Below are 15378 nucleotides of genomic sequence, written 5' to 3' on the forward strand. Positions count from 1 at the left end.
AGAAGTGCCTATTTATGTCTTCTGCCCATTTCTTCACTGGATTATTTGTTTTTTCGGTGTGGAGTTTGGTGTAGATTTTGGATACTAGCCCTTTGTCCAATATGTCATTTGCAAATATCTTTTCCCAGTCTGTCGGTTGTCTTTTAATTTGTTGATTGTTTCCTTTGCAGTGCAGAAGCTTTTTATCTTCACGAGGTCCCAATAGTTCATTTTTGTTTTTAATTCCCTTGTCTTTGGAGATGTGTCAAGTAAGAAATTGCTGTGGCTGAGGTCAGAGAGGTTTTTTCCTGCTTTTCCTGCTTTCTCCTCTAGGGTTTTGATGTTTTCCTGTCTCATATTCAGGTCCTTCATCCATTTTGATTTTATTTTTGTGAATGGTATAAGAAAGTAGTCTAGTTTCATTCTTGTGCATGTTGCTGTCCACTTCTCCCAACACCATTTCTTAAAGAGCCTGTCTTTTTTCCATTGGATATTGTTTCCTGCTTTGTCAAAGTTTAGTTGGCCCTACATTTGTGGGTCCAATTCTGGAGTCTCTATTCTATTCCATTGGTCTATGTGTCTGTTTTTGTGCCAATACCATGCTGTCTTGATGATTACAGCTTTGTAGTAGAGGCTAAAGTCTGGGATTGTGATGCCTCCCGCTTTGGTTTTCTTCTTCGATATTGCTTTGGCTATTCGGGGTCTTCTGTGGTTCCATACAAATTTTAGGATTGCTTGTTCTAGCTTTGAGAAGAATGCTGGTGCAATTTTAATTGGGATTGCATTGAATGTGTAGATTGCTTTGGGCAATATTGACATTTTAACAATATTTATTCTTCTAATCCATGAGCATGGAATGTTTTTCCATTTCTTTGTATCTTCTTCAATTTCCTTCATAAGCTTTCTATAGTTTTCAGCATATAGATCTTTTACATCTTTGGTTAGGTTTATTCCTAGGTATTTGATGATTCTTGGTGCAATTGTGAATGGGATCAGTTTCTTTGTCTTTCTGTTGCTTCATTATTAGTGTATAAGAATGCAACTGATTTCTGTACATTGATTTTGTATCCTGCGACTTTGCTGGATTCATGTATCACTTCTAGCAGACTTTTGGTGGCGTCTGTCGGGTTTTCCATGTATAGTATCATGTCATCTGCAAAAAGTGAAAGCTTGACTTCATCTTTGCCAATTTTGATGCCTTTGATTTCCTTTTGTTGTTGGATTGCTGATGCTAGAACTTCCAACACTATGTTAAACAACAGCGGTGAGAGTGGACATCCCTGTCGTGTTCCTGATCTCAGGGGGAAAGCTCTCAGTTTTTCCCCATTGAGGATGATATTAGCTGTGGGCTTTTTCTTCATATGTTGTTTTTTTTCAAAACATAAATTCTACATAAAAATACATGTTTATTGAAGACACTTAAAAAATTACAGTTCTCTCCACCCCCTCCATAAGGAATTTCTACCATGTAGAAATAATACTACCATGAAATAATTTCTACCATGTAGAAATACCACAGAAATAATTTCTACCATGTAGAAATACTTTGGTAGACGTGGATATATTTTATCTATATATCGACCTATATATAGACCTATATATTGATAGAGATACGTAGCTGTGGTGATTTGATCCCACTATACTTGGTGCCTTTTATTGCTTAATATATTGTAAAAAAAATTTCCAAGCCATTGAAGATTTTTTTCAACATCTGTGTTCAAGATCATGAATATTCCATAGTTTTTTTCTGAAGTTTATTTATCAAAGAGGCAGTGAATATTCTCTTAGCAGTTTATTTGTTCACATCTTTAGCTTTAGCTAAAAAAAGACAAATTTCTAATCCTTTGGATATGTATTTGCCAAAGTGTTCTCTAGAAATTGGAACAATTCACATCCCTGGCAACCATATGCTGTGCTTTTGGGAATCTTGATGGAAGATTAAATAAAAATAATGTCTTAAACCGATAGGTAGGGGATAGAGTATATAGTCTTTTTAAGACCTGTTTTCTCAGTTGTAGTGTGCAAAGAAAGGGTGACCATTTTACTTAATTATCTCTATTTCACAAAGGAATGCAGGCAGTTACAGTGTAATGGTGTGTTCATTGATGTCAAGTAAAAGCATGTGCTGTTTTCAGTGTTCACATGACCATAACTTTCATTTTTCATACTTCAAGATCTTCAAACTTGTCAAAGCATGCTTTCTCCTTTCCAAGTTTCTCTTCTCAAGCTTGATAGTTTTCAAAAGCTTTCTCCCACTTAGTTGTGCTTTCGAAAGTGTTTGAAATCACACTTAAAGAAAATTAAAGGAAAAAGTGAATTTTCCCTCTAGAAAAGGTCATTTGAATTTGAATTCCAAAGCAATTTAGTTTGGGATGTATAGCAATTAACAGCAAATCTATCTACTTCAAATTGCAGTGTTTATAAGCTTGAAAGACAGGGCTTTTTTTGGACATTTCATTAAGAAATTAATGTTTTCATAACAACTATGGGATTTATATAGGTGTTTATAAATTAGGTAAAACTTTATCAGCGACCTAATTGTCATATAAATGATAGGAAGAGGGAGAATCCTGAGGACTTTATTCCTATAGAAGTGGTGTAATACAGTGGTGAGAGGAACATACTTGAGTCATGTTGCCGAGGTTCAAATTCCAGCTGCAACCCTCACTGGCTTTGGGCAAGTTACTTTCCTTCTCAGTGCTTTGATCTTTTATTTGTGAGGTGGAGGCAGTAAATCTTCCAGGGTGGCCTGCTGTTCTGGTTTGCCCAGCATTGTCCTGCTGTAGCACCAAAAGTCCAAGATCTTCGGACAGCCATCCCTAAGACAAAAATTCTCCTGGTTTTGGTGGGGGTGGGGGGGGAGGGTGTGGCAAGTTTGAGAGAAAGTAAAAAACCCATACGGTGGCCCCCCAAAGAGGGGCTGAAAGCAGCCCTGTTTTTAGCTTCAAAAGTATCCAAAGATTTTCTGTCTTCCACAGTTGCTGTTAACCATTTTTCCCTTGTTGCTGATACTGGCAACCATGAGTTAAATGAGATAATATTTCAAACGTTTAGATTGTGATTGAAATAGAGTAAGCATTCAAAGAAGTCCACTTTTATTATTACGTTAAATATTGTGCTGTTCTTTGGTGGTACTGAATAATCTTAAAAAGAAGAAACGTCATGTGTACTTTCCTGCTATTGATACAATGAAAATCAGTACTAGTTCCTTGGAGTGGTAGCAATTCCAGCAATTGCCCTTTCCATGGTCAGTAAAATGTCCTGCTGTCACAGGGTGCCCGCCGTTCCCTCCCACTTTGCCTTTCAGCAGAGATGCTCTGACCCTTTCAAATATTGAGCAGTACACTCTCCTCTCAATGTGTGCTCACGACTCCTGTTACTGTTAATGGAAGTTACACATGTGTGCTCACCAGGATGAGAAAGCCTTTATCCCATGTTGGGCAAAGACCCGTGATGCTGAATCTCTTTCTAAACTTCGGACCTGAAGGGAACAGTGCAGGGAATTGCTGCTTTCTCACTATATTAGCTTCTTCAATTTCCTTTTAATTGGAGCCTGCAATCCAGATTCTTGTAACTTCAGGAGGATGAACAATACAAATTAAGATCTGGATGCTTTCCAGGAAGGGCTCAGCTCAAAGAACACTTTTTTTTTTCTTTTTAGCACAGTTGTGGCTATTCACAAATCGCATGCAGTTGCCTAATGAGTCCATATTTGCTTCTGAGGTTTCACATTTGCAAACTACACTGCTGAGAAAGTAAGTGAAGTGTTCACCCACCTCTGGTGTGAGCTGACCGATTTAATGTACAGGACAGATAAATACTAGAATAGTCAAAATTCTAAACCGGCAGCACAGAGCCTTCAAATACGATATCTTACCCTTGTTCAGGACATTCATTTCTCCCCAAGAATTCTTTTTAATGTATAAGACTTCAATTTATGTTTAAGAACTAGTAAACTATAGCAGTTTGACAGCCATTCACACTTAATTCTGTGCATTAAACCAACAGCATTCTTTTCCACAAACATCCATTGTTAGGACAATGCTCTCAGACAGAATTTATGAGAAATGGAATTATGTTACCAAGGAGATAGCATTTACTATAATGAAGAGTAGATCCTAGAAAATGGCCCCTTTTACAGCAGCTCAGAGCAGAGCCACAAAAGCAATTGATTGGTCTTGGCATTTAGTCTTATATCAGCTGTGTCATCCATAGCTTCAGGAGTGAGAACACTAATCTAAAGTGACATTTCTGTTCTGGCGGGCTTTTCTGCCCTGATGAAAGCAATTACTTCATTCCTAAATGATAATTTGCAGGAGTTTCAACCACTTTAATTGATAATTTTTTTTTGTTCTGAGTTCAATTGTGAAGTGATTAGCTGATTTGGTAAATAGAAATTTAAGGTGTGAAATATACAAGTTGCTCCAAGGTAAAGTGCTCTTTATTGGGTGGAGAGAAATTACTTGATAAAGCTGCGGTTTTTCCATTATTATGGAACTGCCAGTTGTACAGCTTAAAGTTCTGGGGGAAAATGAAGAACAAAACACTTTGATTCATGAGGTTTTTGGCAGACACCAAAGCATACAATGAATAGTTTGGTCTTGCTGTGGTTCATTCAAGGATTATTTGAATCAAGGTGAACATTGGTTGAAAAGGATTGTGCAGACCTCTCAGCTTTCTTTATTGCTATTCTAATGACTCATTCTGGAATTAAATCCTCTTATTTAAAGTGTTAAGAATAAAAACGCTCATTGGCTAAAACCAATTAATTTAATTATTAAGTTCAAACATACACAAGGCATTTTCTGAAGATGAGGGAAGGCATTCAGTTGAATGGCTCTAATTACTCTTTTGATCTATTTTATTACAAGTCAAAAATAGGTCATGATTATTCAATGAGAATATATCTTAGTGAAAAATTTTAAGGATGCATCTTAACTTTGATACTTTATCAAATGTTAGCAGTTGCCGATGTTTTTGACACTTTTTTAAAGCAGTCAATTTCATATTTCTTACATGGGGAAAAATAATGGTCATTTCACATGTTAAATGAGAAAAATAAAGCAAGAATGAAGGTCAAACTGATTTAGCACATCAAACAGTCTTTGTCAGCCAAGCTTAATATATCCTGAGTTTGTGGAACAAATGAAATTTTGCTGCTATGTTACACTTTGCTTCCAAACAACCATTACAACTGGTTTTATATATTGTGTGAGCATCAGACCATCAAACAGTGCATCTTTACTGACGTGTTGCTGCAGCAATGATCTACAGCAGCAATCTGCCATTTATATAAGGGCAAAATGTGCATCTATATTTAGTTGTGAAATTGGCCTATTATACTCTTGATGTTTACAGAGGCTAACATAAATTAATGATGACAGCTATGAGCAGTGCATTAGTTAAGCAGCAGAGTTCTTACCTTGAACTTGAAGGTTCCAGTTTTAACTTCCAGCATGCACTATACTGTTTTCTTCACACGTTAAAGGAAGGTTTTTGAAATTGTTACCTTTTCTTGGAGAACATTAAAAGACTCCAATTTGTGAGCTATGCAGTGCATAATCCTACTAGATAATAGTTGTTTATGCATTTCTCAATTATATTGCCTTGTAAGAAAGCCAATATTTACAATGATGTGGAAAAATACTGAGAGATTTTTTTTTTCTTTGCAGTAGGTTGATTTGATTGACTTTGAACTCTATGTGATGCCAATGTGTGTTGGGCTGTTTTATTGAAAGTAATGAAAGAAGGGCAAGCAGTGTTTATAGAATCTTTACTTTTTCCCTGGGAATCCTCCTCATTCTGCTCATGTCAGGCCAGGAGTAGGTATTGGAGTCACTATAGATTTCACTGTTAACTATGACCAGAGATCTGACAAGTATGCAGGTGTTCAAAGGTTCATGAGTTAAAATGCTGAAACCTTTGATGAATTTTTGATGGCTGCATTTTTAATACAGGTCGACCTTCTTCTTTTGAGGCTGCATGCCAGATTAATTGATAAATAGTAGAAGTCTGGAGTGCTGGGTTCTCCTAAGCAAAACAAGTAGGAAAATCCATAAAAACCTGCCTTTCTGCCTTCTTAGAAGTACTTTTTAAAAAGGCAAAATTTAAAGTGGTTCTAACTCTATCCTTTGGCCTACTGTTCGAAGACCAAAATCTGCTGTGTTGTTTTATAGAGACTGGTCATTGTATTCAAAAAGCTTACATGAAGGTGTTAAAATTGAAGCCTAGAGAAGATTTTCATGTAGAGATCATGTGAATCTATTGATAATGTTCATATCAGGAACTGTTCCACAAATACAATTATAAATTATATAAAAAGAAATGATAAAAATCTGGCTATGAAGAATAGGAGAGGAAGAAACATTTGATTAAGTTGACTTAATTTTGTTGTTCCTCTGTGACAATTATTATCTTTGCTCCTTGTTATCCTCTGTAGATCTCCAGCTATATTATTTCCATAATCATCATAACTATTTCTGTGAAGTAGGAAATCAAAGTAATCAATTTTGCAAAGCTAAATTTGATAAGCCACAAAGGATAACTTACCTCTTTTAATTTAGTGAGTCATCAAGTCCAAAGTTATCTGTTTTTTTTTTTTTTTTTTTTCTGCCATGGACAAGTGGCCCAATAAATAATTGACATCTTTATCCAGTTCCGTGGCAGCTTTAGAGAGATTGCAAATACTGAGTCAATTTCATAATACTGGCTTTGTTATAGTGGCAGTGCCTGTTCTTTAACTTTTTACTTTTTTTTTTTCAGTTGTTACCTTTTGCTTGTTTTGTCTCCAGCAGAATTTGATTTGGCCTTGCCCCCAGTATGGAAGCTAAAGCAGCAAATGCTGCTGGCACTTTGACATTTCTCCCCACTCACCCAGGCAATCTGGGTGAGCTCTCCATGGTCCTGGATTTGGGGTTTTGTTTGACATCAAGGAGAGCTTTCTAGATTTGTGAGATTTTGAAAGCTATTTTGAAAGATCGCCTTTCTCCCAGAGTACTCATAAAATTGTTTTGACTAATAAGGATCATTGAAATTTTGAAGTTTTTTTTTTTACTGAAGTTCTCAGAATTCTCCTGAGTAATTCATTCTCTTAACTGTTTGGATATTCTTTTTTTTTTTTTTTTTTTTTTTTTTTTTTTGTATATAAGCATAGTTGCTTGTCTTGCAATTGAATGCCATTTTTTCTAGTTTAGTGAACTAAAAAAATGCTCACTTACTTCTTCTAGTAAAAAAATCTTTGATTTGTGAACCTTGAATCATTCATCAATGAAATACATATTTTACTTGAAAACTCATTAAATAAACCTGTGGTATACAGCCGATAGACTAAGGTATAAGGAAGACTATAGTGAAAAAGCAATATCTTTGCAATAAAGGAGTTATATTTTGCTTTAAGTATACAATGTGATATGTCATAACCAGTGAGTAGAAATCATACTGATGACACAGTGTGTACATTGTAAATGAGTGTTGTGGACCTCAAAGCATAGAACAATCAGTGTGAAGCAAGTTTAGGTTTTATTTTAAAGGTTTTTTTTTTTTATTTTTCTAATGTTTATTTATTCTTGAGACAGAGACAGAGCGCAAACAGGGGAGGGGCAGAGAGACAGGGAGACACAGAATCTGAAACAGGCTCCAGGCTCTGAGCTGTCAGCACAGAGCCCGAAGCGGGGCTTGAACCCACGAACTGTGAGATCATGACCTGAGCCGAAGTCGGATGCTCAACCGACTGAGCCACCCAGGCGCCCCAAGTTTAGGTTTTATTTTAATATATCTTATATAGTAATACTGTGTGTCAGGTACCATTTAAGTATTTTACAATAATTAACCCATTTAGTTTAATTTCAACAAGAACCTTATGAAGCATATAGTACTATCACCCCATTTCACAGATGAAAGAAACTGAGGCAGAAGATGAAGTAAATTGCTCAAGTTTACATAATCAGTTAAGTTATAGAACTGAGATTTAAATACAGGTACGCGGGTTCCATAATCCATGCGTTTAAATTTAACCTCTACTTTTTACTAGTGTGGAAGACATGCTGAGAGAGGCATCAAACAGAGCTTAAAGTGATAATCATGATCTGAGAAAACACGAAAGGAGTTTAATAGGCAGTTTTAGGGTTGTCATCAAGGAAAAGTTAGGCCTTTGGTTTTATTCCCGTTGGTTTGATTTCTACAGTCACTACATGGGAAATTACTAAGTGAAGGTCCTAAGTGACAATAGAGAATGGAGTTCGAGAGGAGAAATGAAAAAAGCCAACAGTTTAGAATTAGAGACACTGTAAGATGTATAAAGGAAGCCTGGTCAAATAAACTTATAAAGAATTATGGAGAGAGAAATACTATAGTAATCAGATGGGGCACTAGGATTCAAACAGTTGGGTTTTTTTCCTCTAGATAAGTTTTATGATTAAAAAAAAGTTTCATGATTATTATGCTAATAGTTGTTACTTAGATACTGTTTACCACATGACAGGCATTTTGTACTTTACATATATTGGCTCAATTACTCTCATGAATATTATGAAGTAGATAAAATTATCACATCCATTTTCCACAGGAGGAAACTGAGGCCTAAGGAGGCTGAGACACCTAGTGAAGGTTGCCGACATGGTAGTTGTAAGTTGGTGCCAATACCCACAGCTTGGCAGCAGAACCCTCACTCCTAATCTCTGTGGTTTCCAAGAAAGTTTTCAGATGGGTTGACTATACTGTCAGCATTCCTAATCTTTGCAACTTCTTAAAATTTTTCTTTGTTGTAAAACTCTCAAGTGCTCTCTGCCCCATTTAGAGTTCATAAACTATCTTAATTCGTAAAATCTAGAATTATCTAAGAGGTTCACTGATTCATAGTTTCCATGGTAGTAAATGGTAAACTATCATATGAGCCACTGCACTGGTCCAGGAGATTTCTTGGCCATCCTCATGTTGTAAAATAATAACATTGAGGCTCAGATTTGTTACTGAAAATCACAATGCTTGTGAATGGCTAGGATGGGTCTTATAATTCCTTCATCAGGACTTTTGCCAGAAAACTTGCCAGGGAACTTAAAATATATGAGAGGATTAAAAAAATTACATTCAATAAGCATTGTCCTCTAAATCTTCATTACTAGTAATTTTTTGATGGCTTGTTACCTATGGTTAAAGGTATATCTTCAGAAACATGGAAAATTTTTTGCCAAGCATTAAGCAGAAACATGCATTATGCCAACAGTGTTGTTTAGGAAAGTTAATTATGGTAACATCAATGACAATAAGAGTGGAGAGTCTAACTTTACAAATTTTATAAGAGGAAATTCTAGATTCTAGAGTATTATCCTTTTGGTTGGGTGAAGAAGCCCTTTGGAGAATCTGAAAATCATTTACTATCTTCCCCCAAATATATACACAGTTTGCAAAGTACTTCTAGATTTACTTATAAATAAATAAATAAATAAATAAATAAATAAATAAATAAATAAATTAATTAAATAAAAAACACGTGTGTGTATATATATATATATATATCTTCTGAAATTGCTGATTTTGTTGTTTGGTTTTTGGTAATTATTGGTGAGGATGATAAGATTGTCATCAAAGAGAACTGAAATTTTGATTTGCTGAGGATCAAGGAAGAGTCTCCTTTTCCAAAGTTACCCAAAGACTAGGTGGAAGAACGTCAGAGCAGTGGGAAGTTTGGGAGTCATTTCTTGTTGATCTGAAGTTTAATCATTTTTTTATGGCACAGATCAGGATCATAATGTTATATTCGTGATTTCCTGTCTTTCTTTGGTATTGTAGAAATACAACCATAATTTTTGGTTTAGAACAGAATGTGCAAACACATAGTTTATTTTACGTTTTAATGTAGTCTTTAATTCTATTTGAGAATTGCTTACAACTAAGCTGTACTTCCCAAAAGCAGGCATAAGATTAATCTACAGTCTGAGTCATTGTCTACACATCTTTAGCTTAATCTATTCTATCAACATCTCTATGACCTTTGTAATCCTTTGACTGCATTTTATTGCTGTTGCCCTTAAAGCCAATTACTACTTATTATAGATACAGTGCTGTCATTCTGAAAGACTTCTGAACTGTGAGGTCTGTATAATGAAAAACCCTTTGTTATTAAGATTATGGCCAGGACAGTTACTCGAGTAGGGTAACACAGAGTGTTTGAGTTAAAAAAAAAATTAAAAACACACACACACACACACACAAAAACACAAAAAAAATGTGTAGGGGAGGAGAGGAGAAAAACAAGAAGGTGGGTCGGGAACACATGAAGTAAGTTTGGCCCAGTGGTATTTTAGATAAATATCAGAGGACAGTGTTTGGGCAGAGTTTCTGAAGGCATTAATGTCTATGCATTCCCCTTTCTGGAGTGGAAATAAGAAGCCATTTGTCTTCTACCTTTGGAGTCCATTGAGTTGTTCCCTGTGATCTTGGTTTTTTCTTACCACCTACCCCCATAGAATTAGATTCTTTCCTTAAACTATTGCTAAGCCTATGCAATAATAGCAATTTCAGGATAATGGCCTCATGTTCTACTTGTTTCAGTCAAACAAAGAAATTCCTGGTATGAAAATTAGTCATGTTAATGAGATAACAGATGAGCCTATTTGTGATGCTTTGAGTGACATGTATAAAGGGAAAGTCACATAGAACATCCATGTAAAAGTGCCTTTCAAAATTGGCCTCCCAAATTCTTATCCAATTGTAAACTGTATCCCTCCTCATTTACTGACCAAATGACAGGTTTTATTAGGCTTGCATTATTTTTTAAAACTTTAATTGGTTAACATAAAATTAAAACATAACATAAGATTGGAAATGCTATATAAAAATTGAGATTTTGTTCTCTAGAAACAACAATACTGGGAATCTGACGACAGCAGGTGCGCCCTCCTCCAGAGCAGCAGTCCACTGAGACTGTGTGTGCCTGCGCTGTTGTCCTCTCCTGCCCCACAGTTGCCATCAGGCCTCTTCACTCATTGACATTCCCTGCCTTAACCCCAGGGGCCCTTCAGTTTACAACCTCTGCTCTAGTGCTCCATCATAGTCACTTACTGAACAACAACAGTTGTAAGTTGAGCCCACCTTCTGGAGTACTATTTGATTACAAGAACACAAAAAGAGCAAAGTGCTGAACTTGAACCACTGCACTTTACAAGAGGTAGAGAAGACATCTCAAAAGACCTAGTTCTTTGGGCACAGCTGACCTAAGTGGTGTTAGATAGATTGCTTTTATTACATAAAGGGAGGGGCATGAATGGTTCTTTTGCCCTAAGATGTCAACCCAGATCCTGGGTATACTTACACTTTATCAGATTGTAAGGCATCTCTCACTTTATTTACACAATTTTCAACAAGCCAAAATTGCCAATTAGTACAATCATGTAAAGGCCAGCCATGATTTGGGGAAACAAGTGGCATGCCATGCTTTTCCCTTGTGAATTAGCAATGTTTCTCCCGGAGGTTATCACCTGAGACATTACGGGACAAAGGTTTTCATCTGAGACTGCCGTGACTCTGAAAACAGTAACGTTAACTTGTCTAGTTGTGAGAAATAGGTTGGTTAGCTAATGTAGAATATTTGTGAAACTGGTGGGGTTGTTGGCTTAGTGAGTATTTGATCAGGGTGTGATGGCATTACTTAAATTATGTAGATACTCAATAAGATATTCAGAGTGTCTGCAGTGAGTAAAGTGTTTCTACCACGAACACCATCAGGTACGCTATAATGTAATATGAAATGTTCTTGTCCATATTATACTAATGGATATCAGAGCTACACTGCTGAGCTCATTTTGATCGATTGCTCTGGTCTTGCTTCCTTGCTTGTTTCTCTCTTTCTGGTTATTTTATAATGGGAAACCAGAAAGCTAGGTTCAAAGATTTAAAATGCCTTTGGAGTTCAATGAAATGGATACTTACAAATGATTTTAATAGTACCTTGATACTGTAAATATTGCCCAATTACTTATCATCAGGGTCTTATTTTGATTTTATTTCTTGTCAGACACAAAACAGAGCCATTCAGAACAGGTGGAATTCTGTCAGATGCTCAAACACAACTTCAGTTGTGCCAGATTCTGCCCTCAGCAATGTGAGCAAACTTCAAACAGAAATGCACATGAATAGTTAAAGGAAAATGCTGGATCCCACCTGTTGCCTTTTCTGTGAAGTAATATGTCTATAATGTTTATAAATTTTAATAACCCATACAGGGCTTTATCTTTCAACATTAAATTTATATTATCTTAAAGTTTGACTTCTCCAGGCAATGCATTTTATTCTCTAGTATCTTAGAGAATCTATCCATCTACTAATGTGCAGTCATTCATAAAGAATTAAAGTTTTCTCTTATCAACCAATTATCAACATATTTATAAGTATATTGAAATCTTCATTTTCAGTGTGATGTTTATCTGACTTAAGATCATGATCCTTATTGAGGGCTAGAGGCACATAAACACACTTCATAGAATCAACAAATAAAATGTTGATGTTTACCCTTTGTTCCCCATGATGATAATTGAAGTAAAGGTGCTTTTGGTGCCTTAAAATCTCACAGTGATAACAATTAAATGAACAAAATCATTAGCCTGAGAATAAATATATGAATACTAGCCTCATCTTTTCTGCTGCTTATAGCTGATAACACCAAGTATTACCTGTAAATCTTATGTCTTAGAAACAAAGAATGTATCTCAATGCATGGCCAATTAAAGGGAAAAACCTAACAAGCAAGCTATTGTTATTACTGCCTGTAAGTTTATTTGCTGTTATTACCGCATGTAAGTTTAAATCCAGAGGTAGAATTTTTGGTTTTAGTGAACATTGTCTAGAAATCATTTTATTATGGCCCTTGGATTTGAAAGAAGATTTTGGTAGATTTTTGCTGGGGGAAGAAGGAAATGAAAAGGAAACAATTTCTACCTGATGTCAGAACCACACGTTTTAAATGACACTTTTTCACTCCTTTGATTTCAGTTTACAAGCATTGAGAAAGGAGAAATCCCGAGATGCTGCTCGCTCCCGCCGGGGAAAAGAAAATTTTGAGTTCTATGAATTGGCCAAGTTGTTGCCTCTTCCTGCAGCCATCACTAGCCAGCTTGACAAGGCATCTATCATTCGACTTACAATTAGCTATCTGAAAATGAGGGACTTTGCTAACCAAGGGGACCCTCCGTGGAACTTGCGAATGGAAGGCCCTCCACCTAACACATCAGTAAAAGGTAAGTTTTAAGCCCCTGTTTGTTCTGGAATATGGTGGTCGATAGGTGTCTCTAAGATGAAATGTTTACCATCATCCTTTCTTCTTTTCCTGCATATCAAATCCTTTAAAGGGATACAAATGTGGAAATCTGAACTCTGCATGAGAAAGACACCATGTGAAGGTGAAATAAACCTCTTCTATTTCTTTTTTATTTTCAAAACGTCTGTCAGCCTAAATATTCTATCACTTGATGCAAGGCTTCAGAGAAAGGAGAATGAAATGACTTACATTAAAATGCTTCTTGGGTTCAATTTGCGTTATGCTAATTCATGCAAATTATTACTGATGGGTGGAGTACAAGAATATTTGTTAAAGGGTGGAACTAATATCTTCTGTCTTTAGTAACCAAAGAAAGGAAGGAAGCTGAGCCCAACTGTAGTAGGCATTTTGAGTAATGACTTTATTGACTAATAAAACAAATAATTCATGTTAATGTTTCAAGTTGCCATACATAATGCCCAAGATTTGTAAATCTAAACCTATGTTTGTCCTCCCGATCCTTGGTGCAGTCACTCTTAAAACTCACTAATGAAAGATTTTAGGCCTTCTTCATTCTGATATGCAAGAGAGGTATTTCTTACGTGTTAGTGAAATTTCTAGTAATTTATAGCATGTTTAGCATGTGAATATGCATGCGTATCTTTATTGATGTATATGTGATATTGGCCATTGATTCTCTGTCTTAAACGATGTGTTATTCAAGGCTTAGGACTTAAGGGATCTGCTAGTTTCTTGTGCTCTAACCTTGTCTCTAGACCCTTGGTGGGCATAAGCTGGATAATTGGGAAAATTGTGGGCAACTCTGGGAGAGGAATTAGGTTCTTTTGTTAAGTGATGACACCTTGACAGTGACCTTTGAAGTCCCTGTGCTCATGGCTTTTGTAGGAATTTTGTAGGAATTGAAAGGGTTCTAATAGGGAGCCCTGACCTCTTAGAGGATACAGAGGATACAGATTAAAATGAAGGATCCAAAGCAATGACTATTTACAATTGTGTGCTTAGAAGTGTCATCATATGTGTATCCATGCATGTGTAAATCTGGTTATATCTCTGCCATTGGTACTTGCAATGTTTCTTACGCTTACGAGAGAAGGAAAATCAGAATTTAAATTCTAGATGCTATTTTCCTCTAGAGCAGGGCAAATATTTTCTGTAATGACTATATAGGAAATATACAGGCTTAGGCTTTGAGGGGCTCTGAACTGTGCCACAGTAGCACGAACTCAGCCATAGACAATCTGTAAACAGCAGGGTGTGGCTGTGCTCTAATAAAACCATGTGTAACAAAATAGGCAGCTGCCCCCAGATTTGGCCCACAAGCCATAGTTCACAGATTATCTCTCTAGAGTGTAAGAATGGCATTCAGAAGCTGAGAACATAGAACAGAGTTAGCTGTCAAGGGCTGGATGTCAGTGTAACATAGCATAGTATGGACAAACTAAGGCACATTCATGCTGTCCCTTTTCAGCCCTTCTCCTCTTAAAAATGTAGATGTCAGCTTGGTAATATATCAATCTGTGTTCCAGATGCTAAAGTTGTGGCAAATTTTCCCAAGCTGAAGATGTGAATGTAATCTTAGTAAATATACTGTATCCATAAGAGTTTGTTCATTAGACTGCTTTCATGTTTATTCCAAATCATATAAGATGAAAGGGTAGGTGCAACAGGGTAGAAGTCACAGAATGTACAAAATACGTCCTTATTCTTCGCTTTGAAATGGACTGATTAAGGGACTGAACTTGTATGAGGTTGTTTAGCACAGTTATCTTTTTATTACCACTTATTTATTTATTTTGAAAGAGAACTAGAGAGCTACTGAGTGGGAGAAGGGGGGGGAGGGAGGGATGGGGAGGAGAGAGAGAGAGAGAGGGAGAGGGAGAGAGAGAGAGAGAGAGAGAGAGAGAGGGAGAGAATCGCAAGCAGGCTTCACACTGCTGGTGCAGAGCCCAATGTCAAGCTCGAACTCAGGAGCTGTGAGATCATAACCTGAGCTGAAATGAAGAGTTGGTTACTTAACCAACTGAGCCATCCAGGCACACCTCCATTTTTCTCTTTTTTAAAGGAGCTGGCAGTTTATAGGCTGCCTTGGTAGTGGTGGTTACCAAAGTAAAAAGTGGTTCCATGGTTTG

At 36.4% G+C, this 15378-nt stretch overlaps 1 protein-coding gene across 9 annotated transcripts in view; it reads left to right on the forward strand.

Moving 5' to 3' along the window:
• Positions 1-15378, forward strand: part of NPAS3 (neuronal PAS domain protein 3) — an 857733-nt gene that overhangs the window by 250019 nt on the left and 592336 nt on the right. For 5 of the 9 annotated variants that reach the window (XM_053889336.1, XM_053889342.1, XM_053889337.1 and 2 more), the window contains 2 exons: positions 12964-13208; positions 13320-13370. In XM_053889336.1, coding sequence (XP_053745311.1) covers positions 12964-13208; positions 13320-13370 — 296 coding nt within the window. The remainder of the gene's footprint in view (positions 1-12963; positions 13209-13319; positions 13371-15378) is intronic. The other 4 variants (XM_053889339.1, XM_053889341.1, XM_053889340.1 and 1 more) reach the window with 1 other exon arrangement.

This window comes from Panthera pardus, unplaced genomic scaffold, assembly GCF_024362965.1.
Source record: "Panthera pardus isolate Hobbes unplaced genomic scaffold, ASM2436296v1 HiC_scaffold_24, whole genome shotgun sequence".
Lineage (NCBI taxonomy): Eukaryota > Metazoa > Chordata > Mammalia > Carnivora > Felidae > Panthera > Panthera pardus.